This window comes from Anneissia japonica, unplaced genomic scaffold, assembly GCF_011630105.1.
Source record: "Anneissia japonica isolate Jap-2015-1 unplaced genomic scaffold, ASM1163010v1 scaffold1231_len1163931_cov198, whole genome shotgun sequence".
NCBI classification, from domain to species: domain Eukaryota; kingdom Metazoa; phylum Echinodermata; class Crinoidea; order Comatulida; family Comatulidae; genus Anneissia; species Anneissia japonica.
The window spans coordinates 931,587-955,864 of record NW_022728604.1 but is presented as its reverse complement, the minus strand read 5'-3'; the positions used below and the strand labels follow the sequence as shown (position 1 = coordinate 955,864).

At 33.0% G+C, this 24,278-nt stretch overlaps 1 protein-coding gene across 6 annotated transcripts in view; it reads left to right on the top strand.

The window, feature by feature from the left end:
- LOC117114356 (PH and SEC7 domain-containing protein 3-like) overlaps window positions 1-24,278 on the top strand; it is a 58,576-nt gene that overhangs the window by 26,478 nt on the left and 7,820 nt on the right. For 5 of the 6 annotated variants that reach the window (XM_033258002.1, XM_033258006.1, XM_033258004.1 and 2 more), the window contains 11 exons: window positions 4,903-4,956; window positions 6,176-7,379; window positions 8,062-8,314; window positions 9,168-9,377; window positions 10,775-10,856; window positions 13,726-13,796; window positions 16,214-16,276; window positions 20,439-20,590; window positions 21,227-21,371; window positions 21,990-22,133; window positions 22,647-22,829. In XM_033258002.1, coding sequence (XP_033113893.1) covers window positions 4,903-4,956; window positions 6,176-7,379; window positions 8,062-8,314; window positions 9,168-9,377; window positions 10,775-10,856; window positions 13,726-13,796; window positions 16,214-16,276; window positions 20,439-20,590; window positions 21,227-21,371; window positions 21,990-22,133; window positions 22,647-22,829 — 2,561 coding nt within the window. The remainder of the gene's footprint in view (window positions 1-4,902; window positions 4,957-6,175; window positions 7,380-8,061; window positions 8,315-9,167; window positions 9,378-10,774; window positions 10,857-13,725; window positions 13,797-16,213; window positions 16,277-20,438; window positions 20,591-21,226; window positions 21,372-21,989; window positions 22,134-22,646; window positions 22,830-24,278) is intronic. The other variant, XM_033258003.1, reaches the window with a different exon arrangement.

The window sequence follows — 24,278 nt, the reverse complement described above, 5'->3', positions numbered from 1 at the left end:
CCTGTTAAACATGAGTCTTTGGACTTGACTTGGACATGTCTCATCGGACATGACTTGTCGTTGATAACAAAAAAAAAAAGTGATTTTAGTAGAGTTGAATAGCGTAGTGGTTAAGATGCTTGCCTTTTATTACCAGGGGGCCTGGGTTCAAATCCTGTGATAGCAGGACTTTTTCTCACAACTAAAAACAATTCCACTCCCTAAGCCTCATACAGAGACTTTGTTGATAATAGCATCATGTTAATTGGGGGGAATAACAGCTGACATAGGATACGCTGGAAGGGTCACCCTCTAAAAATATGGTTTTTTTTTAAAGTAGAGATTCTAGCAATTTGCCATGTTGTTTCACAGCACATTGAGGCAAAAGAATGAGGACACACTGGTCTTTGTGACGCATAGAATTACTTGTTTGTATAAAGTGTTATATAAAGCTGACATTATCTTCTAATCAACAGTGACTAATGACGAGTAATCTGAAAGTAACATACTGTAGTTTTATCAAAGGGTACTAGTAGGTGACAGACTGAAAAGCAATGAAACTATTAACTTTGGCTGTTGCCACATAATTAGAAGCCAGTAACTGATTAACACGTTAGTTGCCAGGCCTGTGCAATGCTGATTACCATACTTTAGTTGTTACTCATTTGTGAGGTCACTCCACATAATGAGATGCATTTTTGGTGATGCAATATTTGGATAACTGCCAAATAGGTCAGAATGAGTTAATGTTTTTTAAATTAAATTTTGATTTTAATATGTTTTAATGCTTTTGAGTTAAGGTTCCCATATATCTGGACTTCATTCAAAGACCAAGTTAAAGTATATACCAGGGAGTTGTTGGGCATATACTAATCTATTTTAATATATTTCATACCAATCGCATGTATGTAGAGGTACATTTGGGAGTTCAAACTCTCCCAACTAGAATTTTTTTTTTTTTTTTTTTTTTTTTTTTTTTTTTGCCAAAAAATAATTATGCTTAAATAATTACAAATTACCTTATATCACCCTATTTTGCCGGTTTGCGCTCCCTTACTTAACTATCAAGCTCTCCCATGCAGTGGTCCCAAGTCTCCTGGAACTCAGGACGGCCTGCAGTACTCCCGCAAGCAACCAAGAATCTACTGAAAATTAACTCATCTCCGCAAATTCATAATTTTGCAGGTTTTCACTGCTTTATTATCAATTTTCTCATGGAAGTCAGTGCCGATGGGTATAACTTTGTGTAGCAAAATAAATTCAAATGTGTTAAGAAAGCTCCAACTATGGTGGGGCTGAGGTGGTAGAACCTACATCTGTAAAAGTCTCTCCATGTCCCCCCTACCCCTCCAACCTTCGACCAGCCACTGCAGATCTCCCAGAAATGATGATCCCAGCTTGGGACCCCTGCCCATGTAATCTTTGCTCCACCTCCATCAGCCTGCCTCCCCACCCCTCCACCTTATTTTAGTACTTGGTACACCAGTGCTTCATATTCAGTGTTTGATTTTCAACAAAATGATCTTGGCAGTATTGATACATTGTTTGTACCTCCATGAGGGTGACTCACTTTGTGGTTAGACCTATATGTTTACATACATATATGTACTTACATGTTTTCAAATTATATTGAGTCACAAATCATTACCACTTGTCTAATAAATTTGTAGGAAAATATCATGGAAAGAGGAAACTTCATTGCTTGTACCAGGTACAGGTTTTGCTTTTGCCTGATAGTTTTGTCCTGGATTGCATTAGTTTCCTGAATTTTTTTTCTCAAAATATATCATATTCTTCCAAATCAACCTTCCACACATATTATAGCAGTTTTCATTTATCATTAATTTCCTGTTTGTTATTATTTGATTGTCGTGGGCACCACCACATGGCCATCCTCGTAAAACCATTCAACTGTATTACGATGTACTATACAGTTTCACGTCTAATTTAATTAATATGATAATGCATTTTATTTTATAGGATGTTACTATATTTTATATTATCTCTTTTAATAAACAGTTTTAGGGAATATAGTAGTATATATTAAAAGCAAAGGAATAATTTCTTTGTATTTTTCATCACCACATATTAGCCTTGTTATTTTTAATGCGGGTTTATTGTCAAGTTCTTCTGGATGAATCATTGCATTTGCAAGGGACCAGTTGTCTAGCCTATGGACCAATTGTCCAGTCTGTGGGAATAATTCACATGCCTAAATGGATTTGACCATAATTATGCCCAGTCTATAATATAGGATAAATCACTTGCATCACATTTTCCATGATTTTGTCTGGAAATAATGTTCTTTGTTTAAAGAGGAGCTTTATGGATGATACTGTAATCCTCTAGTTTATTTATTCAAATACAATTTTAACAGCATTGTACACCATTGATTGTGTTCTTAACGAGAAACTTAAGTCGTATTATAGCGATTATACATAATGCAAATTAGCTCACTGCTTAGAAGTAGGACAAGCTAAGTATACCTTGCTAGTAACCATGGGAACCAGATGAAATGAGTTTATCAGTCAGACACATCCAGAACATCAGTCTGATAACCTATTATACTGGTCCAATTTATTTGAATGAATGTTGAGACTCCTTAAATTGATAGCGATGATGAGCGAAATGATTATAAGAAGGATGATGAGGAGAAAAAGCTAATGCTAAGCCAGATGATGATGGTAATGTGAAGTTGGATAGATAATTATGATGAAGATGTAGATTGTGGGTTATTTTTTTCATTTCATTTCATTTCTTTAGGCACGAGCACCAAGGATATGCCAATCAGCGAACATAATCACTATCCTAGGTGGCATATCTATTAAACAACAGGGGACTGAATGGACCAGTACACCGGGGTAACCCCCTGCTCTTCTTGAAGGATGTATTGGGTTTTTTAAAGTGCATAAGGGACATATGCATACACTGGGCCTACTGTATGGTTTAAAGTCCTTATCTGAGGAGACTTGTTCCACCACTGGAACCATTGGCGAATGAGCCGTTCGAACCAGTGCCGATATTATGCTGTAGCTTAAGGTTACGGTGCCCTGACTTAACCGCTCGGCCAATCAACTCGCCGAGTTACAGTGTTGTGTAGATGTGGTTTTGGTAGTGATGGTAATGGTGGAGATTATAGTTGGTATAATGATGATGGTAATGGTAGAAGTATGAGGATAATTGTAATGATGATAGATATTTGAAGGTGATGATAATAGTTATGGTAGAGGTATGAGGATGATGGTAATGGTGATATTGTCAGTATGAGGATGATGGTAATGGTGATATTGTCAGTATGAGGATGATGGTAATGGTGATATTGTCAGTATGAGGATGATGGTAATGGTGATATTGTCAGTATGAGAATGATGGTAATGGTGATATTGTCAGTATGAGGATGATGGTAATGGTGATATTGTCAGTATGAGAATGATGGTAATGGTGATATTGTAAGTATGAGGATGATGGTAATGATGATATTGTCAGTATGAGGATGATGGTAATGGTGATATTGTCAGTATGAGGATGATGGTAATGGTGATATTGTCAGTATGAGGATGATGGTAATGGTGATATTGTCAGTATGAGGATGATGGTAATGGTGATATTGTCAGTATGAAGATGATGGTAATGGTGATATTGTCAGTATGAAGATGATGGTAATGATATTTGTGATGATGGAGATATGAGGGTGATGGTGATTATAATGATGAGGGTACAGTATTTATGATAGTGGAAATATGAGGATACTGGTGTTAGGAAATCTAAAGATTATGATTTTAGTGATGATGGTAATAATAGAGTGAAGTTGATAATTTTATTATTGATGGTAGAGATATGAGATGATCGTGTACTGTATTTTCATCATCTTCTGATAACACTCTTCACTACTATAAGTTGTGCTTATTGGCTTCTGTCATGAAAGGAATATAGTTTTGTGATTTTTTTTAAGTCATCAGAATTGGGGCCATGCTCTTGTAGTTGCAGCTTCATTGAGCTGGACATCCCTTGCCCAAGACCGCACTGTATGGCAAAGTCTCTTCTGGTAACCGTAGCATAGTGGCACTAAAGAAGAGACACAAGGACCACCTCCAGAAGTCCCTCACTGCCAGCCACATCAAGCTGCGCCAGTGGTCAACTCTAGCCACCAATTGCCTGGCCTGGCAACACACCGGGCTGTGCATTCCCTTGAGAACGCATGCAGGTCGGCCCATGATATCAGATCTTCTCTTGCAGTTTCATGCATTAGACTAGTCAGTCGTTAACAAGCATAGTATTATGCAACGACAAGCCACTGGTTAATAAATTAATTTAATCAAACAACATAACATCACCACCATTTTACAATGACAATACATGTTCCCTCCAATTCCACTTTTGGGACCAGGGTTTTTATGGTCTTCAGCACTTTTGTCTTTAATTAGGATAACATTAAATACAGTATTTGTTTGGTTTGGAGCTCGTAATAAGTTTACATCAAATTGTGCTACTTGGTTATCACAGATGAAACAGTTCTACAATTAGAAATAAAAGACATTCATTAATTTGAGATTACAGAAAATGGTCTTTAATTGGAGGTGGTCTTTAATTAGAGGGAGACCTGTATTTCATGATCCAAAGTTGGTTTACTGTAAGTTGGCTACCAGCTTCTGTCACTCAGATACTGTCTCACAAGAACAACTTCACAGATATCAAAAACTTCAAAGTCTTCATAACACAAGTTATAACTGACTTCCTGTAGGTATTCAACCTGTCAAACAGAGGTCAATTCTAACTCTGATGCATTAAAGATATCCGTTTTTCTGGAAATCATCCAGTTGATATTTTACTTAATGTATGTATTTCTCTTTATATTCAGTTTCCTGCTCATTGTTGATATATGTTTTTATCATTTCTGATAATGATATTTTTCTATCATTTCAGCTGTATCATGCTTAATGAAATCTCCTGACTGCTTGGTTCTAAAAGTAAAGGAAGGTAAAAAAACATTTATTATTAAAAATAGCAAATGTATTAAGTCCATGATATTAAATGTGGAAATCCCTTCACAGCACCAACACATGATGCTCTACTTAAACTAAGTCTCTTTATGAGGATGAGGGTGAGGTGTTGTAGTTGGTTGTGAGAACAAATCCTTTACTTGTCAGGATTTGAACCTAAAACCCTGGGATTTGAAAGCAAGCCATAAGGCCCTGTCCAGACTATCAATTTTTATTTGACAAAACGTGACATGCCTAAATATGGTCATGATGACATCACATCATGACCATATATAGGCATATTGTAACTGTATATGGGCATACAATAATGAAGTCTGGGCAGGGCTTTACAAAGCTACAGGCATATGTGATACAAATATACAAACTCTTTATGTAAAAACTGATGATTCTTTCATCACTGAAGAAAGCATTGGTGGTCCCAGATGATAAGCTTCAGATGGTTAGATCATCACCATGAAATGTAGTTTAAAAAAATATTATCTTCAATGTAAAGGTCATGAATAAGATATTTCTAGGAAGTTTCTGACAAGCATTGACGAACCATGGCTGCCCAGGTTTTTAAAACCTGTATTACGCGGTGCTAGGCTCCAGTATGTTACCTTACAGTTTAACCTTGACCATTGCGCAGCCTTGATCTAGATACGAGTGATTCACTGTTGATCAAGTTTTCTGTCTAAAATCAAAAGTATATTTAATAGTGTATAACTGGAGATTATTCACCTGTTGACGATCTAATGCCTGTCAACAGCGTTTGCATTGTTTTAGAGTTTTCTAATGTTGAACCGTGGAACCTCATGAAAACATTTACACAAATCAGTGGAGGTCCCACCAATGGGGGAACTTATTGTGTTTCAGATCAGATAAAATTTTTGGCTTATATTTGAGGCCCATGTTTTTAATGGAGACATTTTTTATGAGGCTTGATTAATATTTTAGCAACATTTATTGGATTAGATAGAACATATATTGTCATACAATGGTAATGCTTAAAAGTATATAATATAATTAATATACATATATTTCTATTCAAATATATTTTATGAAAATATATAATGTGGAATAAAATTAGTAAAATGTACATATATTATAAACTTATAAAAATATAATGTGTATATTATTGTACATCACATTTAGACTTTATTATCTAATCATAAAGTTTATTTTACTACACACCTTGACTATCTTGTTTAATGCAGATGCAAAAATAAGAAAACGAGTAGAAAAGTTTATGGAACCCATAACGAAGGATCTCAACCAGCATAGATCGTCACCCCAATCAAGTGGATCTACAAGTCCAACACCGAACCTCATCCGCCTGACATCAAGCGGAAAGGAACTTGAAAAGGCTGGAATAGAAGCGTCATTAAGCTCACCTTCTTCATCTGTATTCACTTTCGCTGATAAACATAACACCATAGATCAAACGATTATGGAACATGAGAATATGGTATCAGAAAATGGAAGCCAATCACGAATTGAAACAGACTCTTTCACTCCTTTGAGTAGTAAGTGTGCGCATGGAACACGTGATCAGTTTTCCGGTTTTCCGCTATCAAGTAGTACCGATTCTAGTTTATCGGATTTGACACCTAGTAACAAAGTACTGGTGACGAGCGCCCTCATTCACAGGGAAGACTCGTCTTTATCAGGTGCCGCAAATGTGCCGTTAATGGACACAAACTCAAATAAAATTCCTTTTAATGAACCAGTAATACATATTAATGGTAATGATGATGTTCCTGTTGAGGAGCTGCTTAGACGTGAGAGGAGGCATGATTCTGGGGTTGGAGGTTCCTCCGATGGCAGTGCTGCTGACATTTCAGAAGATCCCGATTTGGAATTAAATCAGGATTCGATGCTTAATTCCCAGATTGTAAATGATTTTGAAATAAGTGCACAAGACAACTCGCAGAAGCCTTTCGAAGAGACTCATTTTGGAGATGAAACCTTCGATGGTGCATGCATGTCAAACCATAAGGAACACGATCAAGAGATGCCAATTTCATCTCTGAAATCTCCTACTATGTCTATACCCCACGAAAATTCTTCAAACTCTGCTACAAATTTCTTAGTCCCACATAGTTCGCCGAAGAAATCACCAACAAAGCCCACCCCTCAAGGTGCCTTAAGGCTCTCGCATAGCACTGGCTGTCTGGAAATATCGCAATCAAACTCAGGGACTCAGGAACCATTCCCTGAGGAGGAATGTGTTATACCAAGGAGTGCTTCATGTTCAACGATAGACTCAGAAGATGCACTGGACATGAAAATGTTAGAGGATGCTATAATGAACAGTAGTGGCAAAGGTCTGGATAAACCGTCCGCAAAAAGACTAGCAAAGCGCCTCTATTTATTAGATGGATTTAAGCGATCAGATGTTGCAAAGCATCTTAGTAAAAGGTTAGATTTTTTTTTAATTATTATTATTTTTTTTTTTTTAGATAGTATATTAAGCCAATAAGGTAAAGGTTAATACAAAACATAAACAATATTAACAGTTTAATCTGTTGATGTGTTTCTCCAAATTCATTTTTTGAAATATCAATTTGCAGCCTAATTACTTATAACAGATTATCTGGTCATTTTGTATATAATCTTATTTATTCAATACCAATTACTGGATGATCTGTTAAATTTATAATAGTTTGTTTTCACAATCATCCATGTAATTGCATGTACAACTCATCTTAAGTCTCTAAGCATTTAGAATGTTGATTATTAAAACAACAAAGCTTGGCAGTTAAAGACTTAAAAGAGAGAAAGAGCAACTGGTACTTGACTGGTAGTAGCCTGTTATACGAACATATTTTTTGTTTCCAAAAAAACTTTTTTTTGAAGAAAGTTGATGTATATTTAAATAATAATAAATCAAATATAACACAGACGTTGACATAATTTCATGATAATTACTGTAGATTGTCAGTGGATGTACAGTAGAGCATACAGTAGGTTATATTGCAAAAGATATACACCAAAAATGTTGATATCGTATTTCCGCTTCAATAAATTTCTTATACTGAAATTCAATTCATTGTGAAAACACCTTCAACGTGGCTTTCCCCATTTTCCTCTTTTTTTCTAGGAATGATTTTAGCCAAATTGTAGCGGAAGAGTACCTAAATTATTTTAATTTTACCAACGAAAAACTGGATGTTTCTCTTCGGAATTTTTTGAAGGCGATCACGTTAGTTGGGGAAACTCAGGAAAGGGAACGCATTTTGACGCACTTCTCTCGGCGGTATAACGAGTGTAATCCGGGAAAATTCAAGTCGTCCGATACAGTGCATACATTAGTTTGTGCAATGCTATTATTAAACACAGATTTACATGGACAAGTAAGTAAGGATTTTATATCATCTTCAAGATTATTCTGGATTTGTTGCACAAAAAAAAAATGATACGACCAATAAACTATGCTTTCTGAGATATGAACAGTATTTCACTAGGTTTGAGTGATCTTTATGTTCTGCTCTGCTCTATCAAGTCTGTGGTATGCCCATTTATGGTGATGGTGATGTGATTTCATAACCATATGGACAAATATCAGGTATTTGTCACCAAGAAAGCAACAGATTCCTATTGAAGTAGAAGTAGTACAGTAGGTGGTCTTGAGAGTATGATGATGTTTGAGCATTCTCATTCTAAATGTTTTGACACACTAAATTGTTTTTTGTTTTTGCTTTTATTTATATTTTTTTGCATAACCTTACAAGCTTAGTTAATTAACCTCAGTAGTTATGGGCACTTTGTGTAATGCCGTGATCGTAGCGCCACTCAACATGGCATTCTGCCATTTATATTGGCGCTATACAAATCCTTGTTGATTGATTGAGCATGAGGCGCTGTGTAAATTAAGAATTATATTATTATTATAATACAACTTCCTAATGAGGTTGCCTTATAAAATTCTTTGAATGGTGTTATTTTGTTTTCATGTTTGTTGTAGTTATTGTCTTTTTTTCCCTTAATAATGTGTGGTGCTATTCTGGAAAGGCCTGGTATATTGGGCCCAGCTGTCAATTATTGACCAGACTCATAATATCTGGATTTCTACTATTGTAGCTTGATTGGAGTTCCAGCTACCATACCTCTCTTGGTCAGTTGCCTACCAAACCTTCTATCAATACTTGGAGGCTTCTTCCTAGTGATCTTAACGTGTATATCTTTAAAATGTTTTATTTTCAATAGAATATAGGTAAAAAGATGAGTTTACAAGCATTCCAGATGAACTTGGAAAAGATGAACGATGGAGAGGACTTCCCGAAGGATCTTCTGAAACGAATCTACCAATCGATAAAGGTGAACAACATCCAGTGGGCAAAGGGGGAAGCCCAGGAGATAACATTTCAAACTCCACCCAATGGAACTAGAACACTCACATCTAATCCTTTTATGGAGGTAATAAGCAGATCTTAATTATTGTAATTATTATTATCATTCTAATTAATAAGATAAGATACAAACTTTATTTGTCCTGTTTTGTCTATTATAAGTACAATTATTAAAATATATATTAAAATCACAACATAAAATATCAATTATAAGCTGGTTATTACATTATATTTACTTAACATACTAATAAAGGATTTTGTTTCTCCCTCACTCTCTCATTCCTTCTTCATCTCTCCATCCTTTTCTTTGCTTTTCTCTTACTTCTTGCCTTTATACCTCTGTCATCCTTTCTCCCTTTCTTCGTTAGACTGGATTGCAGTCCCTTAATTTTGTCTTAATCAGTGAAAACTATTAAAAATAAATTGATTTTGGCACCAGTGGCGTTCCATATTACTTACTTGCATGGTGTTTCATACTGTTTTTTGGGGGGGTTTTCTACAACATAGAAAGTTCCTCAATATAACCAAACGCTTGTGGAGCTCTGCAAAAATTTCTAACACTAGTCTGACTCTTTTGTTTTTTTCTTCTCTGTTTCACCTCCATCCATTTCCTTCTGTATACCTTCCTTCTGTTCTCCCACTTGCCTCGTTTTCCACTAATTCTTCTTCATATTTTCCATTCCTTCTTTTCAACAAAAATCTCAACCCTTTATGCTCCCTCTCCTTCTTCCTCTCTCCTCATGTTTTCCCTCTCCACATGTCCATTCCGTGTCCATTTCTAAAGACCATCTGCCTATTAATCTATAAGCTGTAAGCCTCCTTCACTATATTTACAAAGGAGACACAAGCCTATTTTTAAACCTTTAAATCTTTTATTAAATTTTATTTTCATTTTATTTCGTTTAGCTTCAATACAAACTTTACTAAATACAAAACATGTAAAAAATAATATAAAAAAAACCCCAACAAAATACATTGAAATAAATATGAGCATATTAAAGTGAACTCCACACCTACCAACAGGAAGCCGACCACCTGCAGAGCAGATAAAGAATTAATAATAACATATGGCAGTGCATCTTCCCATTTATTATTGCTATTGTAATAATAATAGCGAAAATGCAAGTTGTAGTGGAATCATCAATTCAGCTATGTACATCTTTCTGTGTCTCATTCTCATCACGTTCCTAAAAATGAATGCGTAATCGCATTGTTGGTGATGTTGAATTACTTCTGAGTAATTACATTAATTTTACCTTTTTCTGCATATAATTATGCCATATTCAAATAATGTTATAAGAGAAGCCTAGAAGAGGTGGTTAGATATGATATACCTATGTCTATATATGGATATGATATAAAATCATAATACCCATATATGGATGTGATATGGATATAACAATACTTAATAAGTGTTGGATTACTATAAAAATACATCATCTTTTTTTTTTTTTTTATGTTTAGCTTCAGAGCGATCCAAATGCTCCGGTGTTTATGCAAGGGTACATCATGCGTAAAAATATCAAAGAAGTTGATGGCAAGAAGAGTAAGTCTGCGACTAAATCTCTGGCCAAACTGTCAAGTTTAATGTGACAAATATCAGTGTTTTTGCCCCATAGTACAAATTGACATCATTTCATTATGTCCATATATGGGCAAATCACACATATTTGTCATATTTTCAAAGTGGCTTTGGTGGTTTACAGAATTTTTATCATGAAAAAACTTATATTGAGTACCAGCCAATTTAAGAGTGTATGTAGAGTATTTTCTCTTTTTCCCTTGTATTTTTACTGTATTCTTGGGCTGTTGTGAAGCATAAATGCTAATATAGCCCTTATAATATAGTGACGATACTGTGGCAACCTATATGTTACTGATACCGATCCTATGAGTGTGGAAAGTCTATATTTATTTTATTTAATTCTGTATCTTTTATATAGCAATAATTTTTTCACTAAAGCTAATAACTTAAATATACAAAATGAATAATCCAAATGTTGAATTTTATTGTTCAAATCATCTTTTGTATTCTTTATTTACGTATTAGTTTTAAATAAATGAATCATAAAATTTGTGCTAAACATAGGCAGTGTCGTTAAGTATATAAAATAAGTAGTTGATACATTGTTCTCAACACAGTCACTATACCTTTTAATATATAAACAAATTAAATCCTTTGAATATGTGCTACAAAGGGCTTCACACATGATTCATGACTCTGTACGAATTAACAGAGTATCGCGCATTAATAAACATTTATGAATAGAAATGCTTAGCCTGAAGATTAAGTGCATTTGGAATTAAGATTGATTTAAGTTGTTTTTTTAAACCTCATAAGAAAATCAGTTCCTTGTTTTCGTTTGTATTCATCATTATACATTATTTACTGTGCATAAATCTGAAAATAAGCTTCATGAGTAATAACTGTAATTTGCCAGCCAACCAACAACCAACATATTTATAATTTTCATTATGATGTCCGAGTTAATATGTAATATAATTGTAAAATTTTAGATCTAGATATGGATTTATAATGGAAAACCTACTTTTTTAAATATTATAATAATTTTATAATATTTTAATAATTATTTTGATTCACAATTGGAACATAACCCCACTCCTGAGGTCCTGACAGTGGTGGAGCCCAGGGGTGGTGAATCGGTGCAACAAAAAAGTATTTAATTTATTTCCACGTTTGGGGATGCCTCAACCTAAAATACCGTTGCTATTGAATATGAAAGAAATTAATTAAATATATAAAATAAACATTGGTTAAGAATTGCATTGAAATATATAGAAGCATTACACAAATAACAGTAAATATTTTAAGAATGTGATAGTTTTGAAATAATGGTATTGCTGTGAAATAATGATGTTGGTGAAAAATAAATTGCCTAATACCAGATTTAGATATTTCTTAAAAGAAATTTAGACATACATATGAAGTCAGAATTGCTAAGAGGAAATGAGAAGCCGTGGGTCAGTGAGAGTTTGTCTCTCGTTGGCATAGGTCATGCCAATCATATACGATAAGTATTCATCATAAAAGGTTACATTAATTATTAGACTAAGGCTTCTGGTGTCCTCAAAATCAACTTTCAATCACTTTAAAAGTCCTGTCCAGACACTCAAATTTTATTTGACAAAAAAACTGTTGTGTGCCCATATATAGTCATGATGTGCCTATATATGGTCATAATGTGATGTCATCGACCATATTTAGGCATGTCACATGTTTTTGTCAAAAAAAAAAAATCTTGCTAACTGTTGTGTGTTCAACCTAGTAAGTTACCAGCCTTCATTTGAATTGAAAATTAATTGAGCGAACTATTTCTTAGTAAATTAACAGACGTATACAGACTTAATATAATTCTTTTGCATGGAGAACTTTAAATTGGTTAGTAATCACTTTAAGGGTTTTGGTAGTAAATCAGTGAAAAGAGAATTATTTTGATTTGTATTCCATTGAAAGTTATTAATTATTTAATACTTTTCAATGAGCTATATTTTATTTTTTATTGGATTTTTTAAGCCCTGTCAAAACTATAAAATATATGTGACATGCCTTAATATGGTCGTGAATGCATCACATTATGACCATATATAGGTACATCATTTAAAAAATGTGTACCCTGATTTTTAAACCAAAAAAGTATAATAAAAATAATAAAACACTTCCAGTGACTAGAAGTGTTTCTATTATTTTTCGCTGTAAGCTGATGGGTAGACAATTTTTTTAAATACACTAATTTCTATGTTCAAGTTGATAACTTTTATGTTACTTTAAAATGGGCAAGTTAATTTAAAAAAAATATTTTTATGATTGTTTTGGTATTTAGCATAGGACAATACATCTTTAAATAAGCAATTTAATTTTGTAATGATATTACATACACCTTGGAAGGGAAAGCTGTGGCTCATAATATTCAACTATTATTAAGTCCTGTTCAAACTATCAAATTCTTTTTGACAAAAACATGTGATATGCCTAAATATGGTCATGATGACATCACGTAATGACCATATATAGGCACATCATGGCTATATATGAGCATACAACAGTTTTTTGTCAAAGAAAATTTTATAGTCTGAATACAGACTAGAATGGGTACTAATGTTTTAATTGATTTTGTTGTTGGGCTTTGTTTTTTAACCACATAGATTATACATTCAATACCAATTCCTTGAATATGGATTTCATAATGGTCATGCATTATTGAAGTTTTTTTCCTTCTGATTTGATTTACTCTTAATAATCCTGATGTTACTTGAAGGTTTACAGAATTAATTAAGCATCAACCATTCCACTGCCCTTTATAGATTTCAGCACAAAACATGTGAAAACAACTCCAAATCGAAAATGAATATACTTGTTGAAACTCTGTAATGTGACATTATTTCCTGTCTTACAGCTCCAAAGGGCAAAAGGTCATGGCGTATGTACTATGCAGTATTAAAAGGTCTTATTCTGTATTTGCATAAGGTAAGAGGGGAAGACTTGGGCTGTTGAGTAACTTATATTTGCTATGACCTTGAAATATGTGAGATTTGTGGACTAAGTTTATGTGTTTTTGTCGCTGTTTAACTGGATTGCATGTTGGTCTTTAATTACAGACTATTGCCATGGTTTCAGGAAAATAGAATTAATTAAGCTTAGATGAAATAGTCAATTCAGAATATATCATCATAATAATCATACGCACAAATAATTAAGCTCCATGTTTCTATCATGTGATATGTCTTACCCATCTTTAGTTCATCCCATGATCCTTTTCACCTTATATGTATTTGGTAATAATAAATACAGTTGTATTCAGCTGATATTGGAACCCAAAATCCAGGGGGAAAAAAATCAAATTTTTATATGAGAACACACCCAGTGAGTAGGATATTAAAGATTAAATTTTCCCATCCAATCCAAGGGAGAACACCAGCTAGGCCTTGGGTAGAATATTTAAGATTACATTTTTCCATCCAATCCATGGGAGAACACCAGCTAGGCATCACAGCTTAATTGATAAAGCAACAGATTGGTAATCTAAAATTCTTGGATTTGTATCCACTATACATATCAATGATAGATTTATCTTCATCAACTTAAATATCATTTATTGAAAATTGGTGTTCACCACTGCTGCACAATTTTGAATAATACTCACTTCACAAGAGACAAAACGTTATATGGGATGCGTGCTAAATGTAACAAAAACTTCCCAAGATATTTCTACTAAAATCGTCATTTTCTTCACAACATTTGAACTTTATTCTTGCTGACATTTGAACCAATTGGCATGCAAACGTTAAAGATACATGTGACGCCTTGTGAGCATGCTCAAAGATCCACGCTAAATATGTTAGGAGTGTCACACTCCTCTTAACTGACTTTTTTTTCACGAAATGCAGGCTAACCTGACACAAATGCAAATGTTTATGGATGCAATGCAGCAAGGAAGAAAGCTATATTTCCTCTAGCAAATCTCGTGTAAAGTTTGTCTCAAGTGAATTGGGTATTAATCTTCTTCTCTTCACCTGATAGCATGTACTCTTTGTATATTATTGTAATGAATTTAGTAATTTAATATTATTGAAGTATTTATTAAACAGTGTTGTAATTATAAAAGGGTGTTTCTGCTTTATGAAATAGAATATTAATGGTTGGGTGTAGCGGATAAAAAAGAAAATTGAAGTTTGGAAATAGGTTTAATGAAGTAATTTACAGATTCTCCTATAGGCAGAACGATAGAAGATGTAGTTTACCTTGGATAGGAAATCTGCATGGGGGATACTGTAGGGTTATTACAATACTTGCCTTCTCATCTGAAAGTAGTCCCAGCTTTCCTGATAAGATATATTTAAACAACGTTTTATACCATAACATTTAGTACTCTGCTCGTTATATCAAATGATAATTCAATTCCTTAATGATGATATCATTGTAGTCATCAATCAATCAAGCTATGAATAATTCAATTATTAATCAATCAATTTTTTATCCTCCTTGAGGCAATTCTAAAACAAAACAGAAAAGACATAATTAAAACGATATAATATATACAAATAAAAAGGATAAGTTGTGTACCTTAAATACTTATGTCTTCTGGATTTATCAAACTTGTTTGGAAAATAATAAAAATCTTCTTTTCTTTGCTTTAAATCCATGCTTTTTCTTAAGTCAAATTTCTCGCTCATACATTTCAAACATATTTTCTAAAATCATGTCTTGAATTTAAGATGAGAAAATATTTTGCTTAAGATAAAAATTTCTATTATAACTTATTGCACTAGCAGTGGACAGTGTTGGATTACATTTGAAAGTTGTTTTCCAAACACTGCACTGAAAAGATTACTTGGAAATGCTCGTAAACTTTCAGTAAGCATGACAACAGGCCAACATGCAAAAATACAAGCCCAACATCTTGAAATGAAGTCACTGTCACCATGAATAGTTTGTGATGCAGCCAATTCAGTGCCTAACCTCATGGAATAAGCAAGACTGCATAACCTCATGGAATAAGCAAGACATCGTTTTATGTTTTTTTAAAAAGCTGTATTTGATAAATTGCAATGCTATGCTTCACTAAGTCAAACTGATCCAACTCTTCTGTCTCATTAAGAGTTGATTTAACAGTTGATTTAAAAAAAAGTAAATTTTTCTAAAATTCTAAAGGGTGGAGTCTAGGCCCAGTTTTTTAGCGCAAAGGAAATGAGAGTATGCTACTCCTTTGGATAGGACGCTCGTCATAATAACAGTAATAAAAATCACACACAGATAAACTGCACGGAAGAAATACATCTTGCCACGCAGATGCAGCTCAAAATAATAACCATATACCTCAATTCTTTTCCCATAATCTTCCAAAAAGCCATTAACAATAGACAGGTCATATTCAATCTCTATAGGATTTTAGTGTGGAGGAAACACTAGCAGAACAAAAAGGTGATAGCAGCAATGCAACGGATCGTGTAAGAACGTCTCATCTTCAAAAAAAACTATTTCTTTGTTGTCTTCCACTATTTGTCTAACAATGGCCTTTCAAATATGCACAATTATCTGCCGCATTTGCAACTAATACTGTGGTTTTCTTTGCAATTTAGTCACTCATTGTTAAATGGTACATCACTTTAAAGTATACATGATTACTGTAGTTATAATCATAGTTCTTCATTTCAGGTTGAAGTCATACTGTAGTCTCTAAGCTTGAAATATTATATTATTTTATTAGTTAACAAGTTCTCATAATCTCGAAAGTTCCAATGAGGTCAGTATAATAGAGGCAGTGGAGCTACAAAAAAATCTATTAATCAAACAACTATTAATCAATCAAATAAGATAGTATAATAAATACTCCAAGTATCGAAATCAACTATTAATTAATCAGCCTCATGAGGATAGTAAAATAGAGGCAATGGATCTCAAGTAGATCCATTAATCAGTTGGGTGTTTCTAGAACTCCTCATGAAGGCAGTATAATATAGGCAGTAGAGATAAAAAAGATCTATTAATCAATCAGCCAAGTGTTTCTAGAGCTCCTCATCGGAGCTAAAAATCCAGAAAACCATATAAAACCAAACCATATAAATAGGATAAGCCTATAAATATCAATAACATGATAAAATTACATTTATTTAAAACTGTAATATTTTATTACCCCTTCTCAAATATGTTTAATGAGTTAACTATTATTAATTTTGACTATCTATAATGATAGTACTATTTTTGAATAAATAATTCAATATAATTCATGAGAAGCACAAACAATTTATTTATATGATATGAATTCAAAACAGAAAAAATGTTTAATTTATTTTTTTTTAAATTTGAAATTTGAAACCACATCGTAAGAGGATTTTTAACTCAAGAGCAACAGTAATGTGTCACACAGCCATGTGATATCCAATAATTTAATTAATATTGTCCTCAATGTATATATTTATTGATATGGTTATTGCAAATTTTAGTTATAAATCAACTCATGACTCTCATAATGAATAGCATGTGACATTGTTTTTCAAAATCGAAAACCATTTAACAAAGTTATGACATTTTTTTCATTTGGTATTCAATTGTAATAATTTGTGCTCTTTTCCTCTCCACGGTAGTTTATCATTTTTTTTACCATTTTAACTTCATTTTTTTTAATTTCCCTGCTTTAATGTGGTGCACTTTTGTTTGTTTATTCGGCTGAAAATATAGAAATGCTTTGCAAATAAGAAATATGTGCCTTTTCTTAAAAGTGTAAATAGCCATTTTGACATACTTCTCATCCCCATATTGTCTGTCAGTTGAAAATCCTTTTAACATCCATCCTAGCAGATTTAAGCTTTGTCTATACAGTACTATCAAATTGTATGCAACAAAAAAACTGTGATATGCCCATATATAGGCACATAACATAAATTTGTCACATAAAATGTGATAGTGTCGACAGCTTTATCTCTACATAGGTCATCTGCTATTTTTTGGTCCACCCTTCACCTTGCACCCTTGACCCTTGACCTTTCAATAATATTTTCTGTCCCATCCTGTCTCCGATTCTTAAATCTTCCAACATGTCCTTTGCCATTTGGGTTCCAGTCCTTCTTGGGGATTCTTGTTGAGGGGCATTCATATATCGCTATTTATTAAACTATGCTTTAATGTTCCTTCTGGAATGTAAATCAAACTTAATCAACTTACCAGTCAGAATAGGGCCACCAATACATACTTTTCCCACACCCATGTTTACATACTGTCACTTCTGTAATAGTTTTAAAGCTCTAAAGCTATCACTGATTTTCTGCGATATATAGACACAATGTGCCTATGTATGATGGTCATGATGTGAAAATGCACAATTCGTCGGGGAGGAAAAAAAATTATATGTATTTTCTACATATTAGTAGACTATAAAATCAATTATATAAGCCTTTGAAACCCCTAAATTGTCAAAATTCGCCCCCAAGGCCACAAGGCCCCAAAACCTTTTAATTGAAGCTCGACCACGCCCCTCCCCCTCCTGTCGGGCAAATCCTGGCGTCACCCCTAATTATCACAATAGCAATTTGAATGAATATTTAGAATGATTTCCTGTTTCTCAATTCAGTTCTGCAAACTGCCATGCTTTTTTGCTCTAGTAAATAATAAATTTTAAATCTAACAAAACATTTTTGTTTAATCAAATACTTGTTAACACGGAATGACACCTGTCAAAAATGATTTACCTTGTCTTAATTATTAATATTAATATATTTATATATATTTGTTACTTTTATACAGAATTACTTAAAATCAGCCAATGCTATAAAATCTATAAGTGTAATGGTCGTCGGGTTTCGATTTTTTGTCTCATAGTATTGTTGTCATGAAAGGAATTAAAGCAGTCCTGAAGCAGATTTCTTAATGAGCCACCATTACTAATGTGAGGACTTCCAAATCTTAATTACGCTGCTAATGGCGTAGTGTCCAACCATTTTCGACATCATCAGTTAAAAAATGCTATTAACATCAATAAAAGTCAATAATTTTGCTCTCGCTTTTACTCTGGTTAACAAAATGTAGCGAGATACTCCTGCCATAATTATGTCCTTAGGACTTTACTGTAAAGTACCTCATCCTGCGGTGGGGATGCAAAGCCTTTGGTCTTTTTAACGTAATAGCTACTTTGTAGAAGGTCTTAGAACTATTTTTGGATTGTTCCCTTCACCAACTACAAATATATGTAGATTTTGTTTGATGTAGATGTACTGTCTATGGTGAAAAATCTAGAAAACTCTCAAAACATCAACTAAGAGATTGAATTAATAATATAAGTATAGAATATGTTGTTATATAAATGAGCCTTTGAGACAAGTATCAAAGCAATACAGTTATTGTTGATTTTATGGTAAGTAATGATTTTTCTGGTAAAATCAAGGTCTACGTACTATAACTTCTATGGTTTCTACAGAACTTCAGACTATTAGTTACGCTTACTCTTAATAGTGGGTTTAAGTCCGTAGTAGTAGTAGTAGTAGTGCAAATGAACCTAGTAGTCAACCTACTATACAGTACTATTAGCTTATAATGTTTTGTCTTATTCCTAGGTCTAGTATAGACTTACAGTTATTATATCTATTCTTAAATCTTTAGTTTAGAGTTACAACAAATCCAACTCCGCTTCCTGTCAGCGCTAGATGACGTGACACCGAGAATTGAGAAACTGCCATTTTAAAGCCTGCCCTCTTTAGTTTTCCTTCATAGTACTTATATTGACTTGTCGCATGCTTGAATAAGCATAAAATCCTTAATTTTTCCCTTTTGCAATTTAATATCAAAATTCTTCGTGTCAGTCTTCAAATTATTTTTTTATAATATAAAATTTCATCAAAATAACCCTGATTTTAATTATTATCACAATTTATTTTTTATACACATTTTTCATCAAAATTGCATTTTTTTATCTATTTTTTTTAATATTGAGTATCATAATGTTAATGATTATAATAATAATTCATTTTTTATAAAATTATTTCATCAAAATTGCATTTTTTTATATTGTGCAACATTTTCCTAATAATTAGATGAATACATTAATTTAAGTTACTCTCATCTAATAGCTAATAATTATCTGCTGCAAATTTGAACTGAAATGTAATCTAAAATACGATCATGCCCTAGTTGTAAGCCAGGCCTCAGAAACGAGTACTCAAGTTTCTGTAACATGCCTGCAAAATATTCTAGCATAAATGAAGTGCTTTTTTTTTCTAACAATTACAAACTTTTCATTCAACTTTTGAAGAAATAATTATTTCATAAACTTTTTCATTTTTATCACAAATACTTAAAAATAATTTGGTAAACCATGCTCTTATTTTAGGATAAATAGTATGGTTTAAGCATTCATTTTTACCTGCGTATTGTATTTCTTAATTGTAGCTTCTATACAGTGCTTTTATGTAGTGATTAATACTATGTGTAATAATAATTAATGGTATTATAAAATATGTAAGTATTCTATATAATTGTTTAGTATGATATACTGCAAAGATGATTGTAAATATCACATACTATTGTTAAACCGTTTGTTTTTTTTATTTTTGTATATATTTCTCTCATTTGATATGTTTTGATCTATTTCGTCAAAAGTCAAATATTTATTTTATTTAGTCGGACATTGCATCCCAACTAAATTTCCACAAACCTAAGGAGTCACATAGCCTGCATCATTGCTTAGCAACCAAGGATACAGAATATAGTAAAAGAACGAATGTATTCCGAGTAAGACATTCTGATTGGAGCGAATATCTCACACAGTGTTCGTAAGTACCATCAACATTATCAGGAACCTGCTTTGATTAAACACATTATGTACTACATATTATCAATTACTGTATATACTGGCGTATAAGACAAGGCTTAAAATAGCAAATTATGATCGAAACACAGGAGGTCGTCTTATATGCGCAACATACAAATTTTAGATTTTTTTAATCATGTTTTTCTTTTGTGCGGATCGTCCGTAACATGTTAATTTACTACTGCATTTAATCTACTAAAATGTTAGTATGAAGGAACGTAATTTGAAATACGGGGAAATAACATTTTAATGAACATTTCAATTCTCGTAAAATGGTATTTGAAAGATTAGCCCTGCATTTGGCTCCGTTTTTAGCCGGCTAGATGCAGTATTAAGATCATAAAGAACAGCAAAAAGTAAGAATTCTGACAGTGAAACATATAAAAATCGTCAAAAGATCTTCTCAAACTCTGGTGTTGTTTTATATGAGGGTCGACTGATATGCAAATATATACGGTAATAGATTCCATGTGAACCTGCATTAATGCATATTATATCTGATCTTTCGAAACTGAGTGTCCTGCACTTTCTCTTATTTTGATTGGTAGTGTTGTATCTCTCAGTGTCAAGTAAACTAATTATTTCACTGTTCTTTCAGGGATGCTAATGAAGTGCAGTTGTGGATGCAAGCCTTCAACATAGCAGCGGCAACTTTATCCACTCCACCGCTACCAGCGGGCTGCGGGTCTATGAGACGCTTCACTCGCCCCCTTCTTCCATCCTCCTCTTCCAAGCTCAGCAGAGTAGGTCACAGTTCACAACAGATGCCTTAGCATTTGGATATTTGATAAAGATGATATTTGTATCGCACTTTCCACAATTTTTTTTAAAAAGGGCTTCTGACTATAACCCTTACCATTGGATAGTAACAATAATACTGTAATAATAATCACCTTGTAAAATGATTTGTTAGCCTGAAGCCTTGTTTCTATTGAATTGATATACGCGATGATGATCAGTCGTTCACACAATAAAAACCAACACAACATCCAAAATATTTACCATGAACATAAACCTACCAAACCTGCTTAGACCAGATGCAGGATCACCAAGCACATTACCACCTTGTTAGCCAGTAATTTAAAGCAGAGAAGTTGGATGCATCTGAACCCTGAAGAGGTTATATACATCAAAACTCATCCAAATATGAGGCTTACCATCTCAAATGCAGCATCAGTGAACAAAAATGAAAACTATTGCAGCTTCTCTGTACCAAAGTCTACAATACTGCCACTTTCTTATGCTAATTACTTAGCTTAACATTTTGGGATGTCATGCCTCATATGTCTGTGTATACAAACACACTCACGATTCTTAACTGCAATACACTCATGATTATCAATGTCTATAACATTTTTTAGGCAGAGCAACTTCAAAATCATGAGACCAAGGTTGCTGAGTTGGAACATGAACTAGAGGAGCATCGTAGTTACCCTCCTGATAAAAGCGCTCGAGCAGCTGTACTTAAGGACTGGGATGATAAAAGGGAGTATTTAGAGTATGAGGTAGGCCTCATTTTGTTCTTGCACTCATTCATCCAGTAATTTTTGCTATACTTTTATTCTAATGGTTTCCTCACTATTTTAAATAGACTTTTTAAAGAGGACTTGGGATAATAATGCAATTTCTCTTTAGTTACTGTACAAACTGAACTACAGTACCAGATCATTAATATACACTTGGCATGTGTATAAGACAATTTTTTCTCAATATACCCTTTGTTACTTATGAATACAACACAATGTTTGAGAGTGCCACCGGTCTTAAATGTTTTAAAATAAATTATATTGCTTAATATTTAACTTGTAAATCACATATTAAACTTGGTATCAAGGATATTACCATTTCCTGGTCACTTGTGAAAAGCAATTACTGTTCAAAAATACCTTACAAAAAGTTAATATTTTAACTTGTTCAAGAATTTCTTGAATTTAATTAAAAATACTGACAGGCTTATAAGAAGTCATTCAACTTTGCCTCATAAACTCACAAACGTTCTTTTACTCTACATTTTTCAGATGACCAGATTTAAGACGTATGTTTACCTGCTGCAGTCGAATGTCGGCAACCCTCTCCTTTCCATGCATGCCTCTGCCTCAAGTACCCCCTCCCCGATAACATCCTCCGTGTCGTTGAAGAAACCCACCTCTCACTCCATGTCGCAGGCAGATGACGTACAGAGGCGAGCACCGAATACTAAGGTATATAGAAGTCTCTCAGATCGCTATAGCTACCGAATGGCGATTTATAAAACTCAAGATCTAGATTAACAAGAAATTAAATATTTAACATATTTATATAACTATTATTATTATATAAATATATATAATTATATATCCGCTGCCAAACCCTGCACATCTGCAGCACTGTTGCTTTTTGCACAAAATATATTTTTAATTTTTATGATTATTTTTGTGTTTATTTTTATAAATTGATTACCTCAGTTTAGGTACCAGGGTGATGATATTTATTTGCTTTTTATTCAGTTGTAGCAATATTACGAAAACTTATAATTTAAGATATACATGCTAAGTAATCCGATGGTCATAGGTAGATATGAGTTTGACCATGCTACCTATCTATCTTGTGGCGTGAATGCGGTGGCATGAAACTACGAGAATATACATCGGTATGGATAGGTTGTGTATTACATGTACACTGATGTAGTATGGATAGGTTTTTGCAGTACATACTCTTCATATTGCATACTAACACCTATCCTCAAGTTATTGTATTTGCAGTCTGTATGCTTCAGTAAATACACAACAGTGCAATTTTTTCCTGTACTGTAGCATGCTACTTTTACTGTATTGATGTCTTTTTCTGTACTCGATTACTCTACCTAAATATTTTGCTAAAATTTCAAATAATTTTCTCTTTTATTAAGGAAGAGTATTTTTATTTTTGTTCTGTTTATGTCATAACATCATTTTTTTCCTATTATTGCATAAATGTTTAAATGCAGAAAAAGATCATTATTAACATTTTTACAGTTAACTATTTTCATATTATATTCATATCCTAAATAAAGCTTAAACTTCTTTTAATAAAAGCAGATGATTAGAAAAAAATAATCAATCCTTGTAGTGATTACAGTAGATTACACCTTGATCATTTTGAAGGCTTCCATGATTTGCTTAAATTATTCAAAAATAGCTTTAAACAGACTTTGGGGAGAAATTGTGCAAAAAAAATGTTACGCCTTTTAAACTAATGGTAGTAATTGACATTATGTATCGGATACCCAATATTAATTATAATATTCTAGCACATGTTATATGCAAGTTTACTGCAAACCTTAATCAAAGCATTAATTATACTTGGCAGATATAGGCTTGTATTTAAATCGTCGTTGGCTCGAAACTTGTCAAATTTTTTTTCTTACTATTCAAACTCTAAGTCCCAGTATAAGATTTACCTTAGAAAACATACCTGTGCCCTTATGATAGAGATAATAATAGATAATAATAGAGATAATAATAGATAGTAATAGAGATTATATTAATAATACTGTAGTAGATTATGATAAGAGATAATAATTACTAGTTTAAGTTTTATTTCAAAATATCATCATTGTAGCTTTGCAGCTAAATTACGAATGATACATTACAAACAACCTGGGTCTATACATTGCACAAAAATTTAAAAAC